The sequence below is a fragment of the Aplysia californica genome, unplaced genomic scaffold (assembly GCF_000002075.1).
Source record: "Aplysia californica isolate F4 #8 unplaced genomic scaffold, AplCal3.0 scaffold00473, whole genome shotgun sequence".
Lineage (NCBI taxonomy): Eukaryota > Metazoa > Mollusca > Gastropoda > Aplysiida > Aplysiidae > Aplysia > Aplysia californica.
Genome location: NW_004797743.1, coordinates 55,492 through 57,368, shown reverse-complemented (window position 1 = coordinate 57,368; position 1,877 = coordinate 55,492). Strand labels below are relative to the sequence as shown.

The following is a 1,877-nucleotide window of genomic DNA, read 5'->3' as shown; positions in this document are numbered from 1 at the left end:
ACACACACACACACACACACACACACACACACAAACGTGTACACATATACAAACACATACGGACATACGCACGCACATACGCACGCCCACCCACTCACCCATAATTACACCTACCTTGACCCTGTGTAGTTTCTACGTTAAATACTTGTTTTAGTTTACGCAGTGTCCATAGACGAGGTAAGCTAATGCTACAACAAACCAAGATCAACAAAGCTTAATTTGTTAGAAAAGTGTGTCTGGTACTGTCTCTTAAGTTGCACGTCTTGTCTGAATACATGTACAAGGCTAGATAGCTGGGTTTGCTGAAATTTAAGTCGACACCCTCTCCCATTCCCATATTACATGTAGCTAAAATGGACTTGAATGCAGCACGACCTAACGTGGTTCCATGAAGAATCGAGACCCTGGTAGTGTGCACCGGGTCAATTAATAATACGGGGTGCCCACTACGGCTGGATCGGGCCGATCGCCCGACTCGATCGCCTGAAACTGAAAACAAACATGTTTGTGTTTGAGGCGATCGAGTCGGGCGATCGGCCTCGTAGTGGGCACACCGTATAAGATTCAAATGGGAGGGGGGAGGGGAGGCTAAAATTTACTTTTGCTCTTTATTTAAGTTTTTACTTTAATTTGGGCCTTTCTCACAGAGCAAGACCTTGTGCTTGAGATCCTAGACAATGAGAACTCAAGTGTCATTGATGGTCATGAGCAATGGTCAGAGAAGCTTGGCGTGTTTCGAGAGCATTGTCTCTCGAGGCTGGAAACAAAGCGGTTCAGCCAAATCCTGCTGGAGAAGGGGTTGCTAAGAGACTACCATGTGCAACAGGTTGGAATCATATTACTGTCATTCGTAATTTATTCGAGTTGCCTGTACTGTTGTTATTAATGTTGTTGTTCTCGTTGTCGTTTTTGTTATGGGCTTACTAGTATCTCATCTGGCGTCGTGGTGACCTTGTAAGCTGATGACCCTGGTTTGAATCTTCTCCAGGCTGTTCTTAAACGTCATTTTTTTGACGGGGTTTTAGTGCTTGACACTCATTTGACTTGTCCTATCGGAGCTATTGGTTAAATTTGGAGGTACCCGAATCCTAGTGACCTAATAGTGTTCGTTGGAGCTTGTTTTACTGTTGTTGTTGTTGCTGTTGTCATTACTGCTGTTTTTATGGTGGTTGCTTTCGTCATATTGGAGCGCGCGGGGGGGGGGAATCCACGAAGCCTAAGCCCAAAAGAATGGTTGGCTACCACCTGTCCTGTTTCTTGTATTTGAAAATTAGGACAATATGACAGACTTGGAGGCGCTTCACCTCTCCATAACTTAAAGGAGCGTGGCCAAGAGACTTATTATGAGACATTGTTTGGTAATTTTGAAATCACACAATATGTATGGCATTGTGGTGAAATCAAGCGCTTGCCAAACTAACAAAATCGAAGAATTCGACGTTTTGTTCCTCCTGTTGGGCAATTTTTATCGACTCTTTTGTTTCGGGCTCGACATGTTTTATGTCCTTTTAAAACATAATACGATCCTTGCGAAGAATTTACGGAAAAATATTTACCCAAGGCACACAAAAATTGTAAATATGCAGTTTCTAAGGACACTAGAGCTTTGGAAATCACCAAACTTTGGAGTCTATTTTCTCGATAATTTTACTTCTGTTTCTACTCGAAAAGCTAACTCAAGTTTCCTGAGTGCAACAACGAAGCGCCAAGCCACTACATCTCAGACGCTGGTTTCAATTTTTTTTTAGTCAAACGTTGAATCAGTCGACGATGTCGTCTCTGTCGAACCCATTTCCGTGTAGGAGACCATTAAATGCCCCGCCTTTTGATATGATCTGAAGATCAGTGTGTTTTCGTGGGTGGGGATGGGGAGGGTG

The 1,877-nt window shown here is 43.4% G+C and overlaps 1 protein-coding gene across 1 annotated transcript in view; it reads left to right on the top strand.

The window, feature by feature from the left end:
- The window catches only part of LOC101846979, a 35,504-nt gene that overhangs the window by 24,078 nt on the left and 9,549 nt on the right, over window positions 1-1,877 (top strand). Inside the window, exon 4 of the mRNA XM_005105492.3 lies at window positions 648-826. Coding sequence (XP_005105549.1) covers window positions 648-826 — 179 coding nt within the window. The remainder of the gene's footprint in view (window positions 1-647; window positions 827-1,877) is intronic.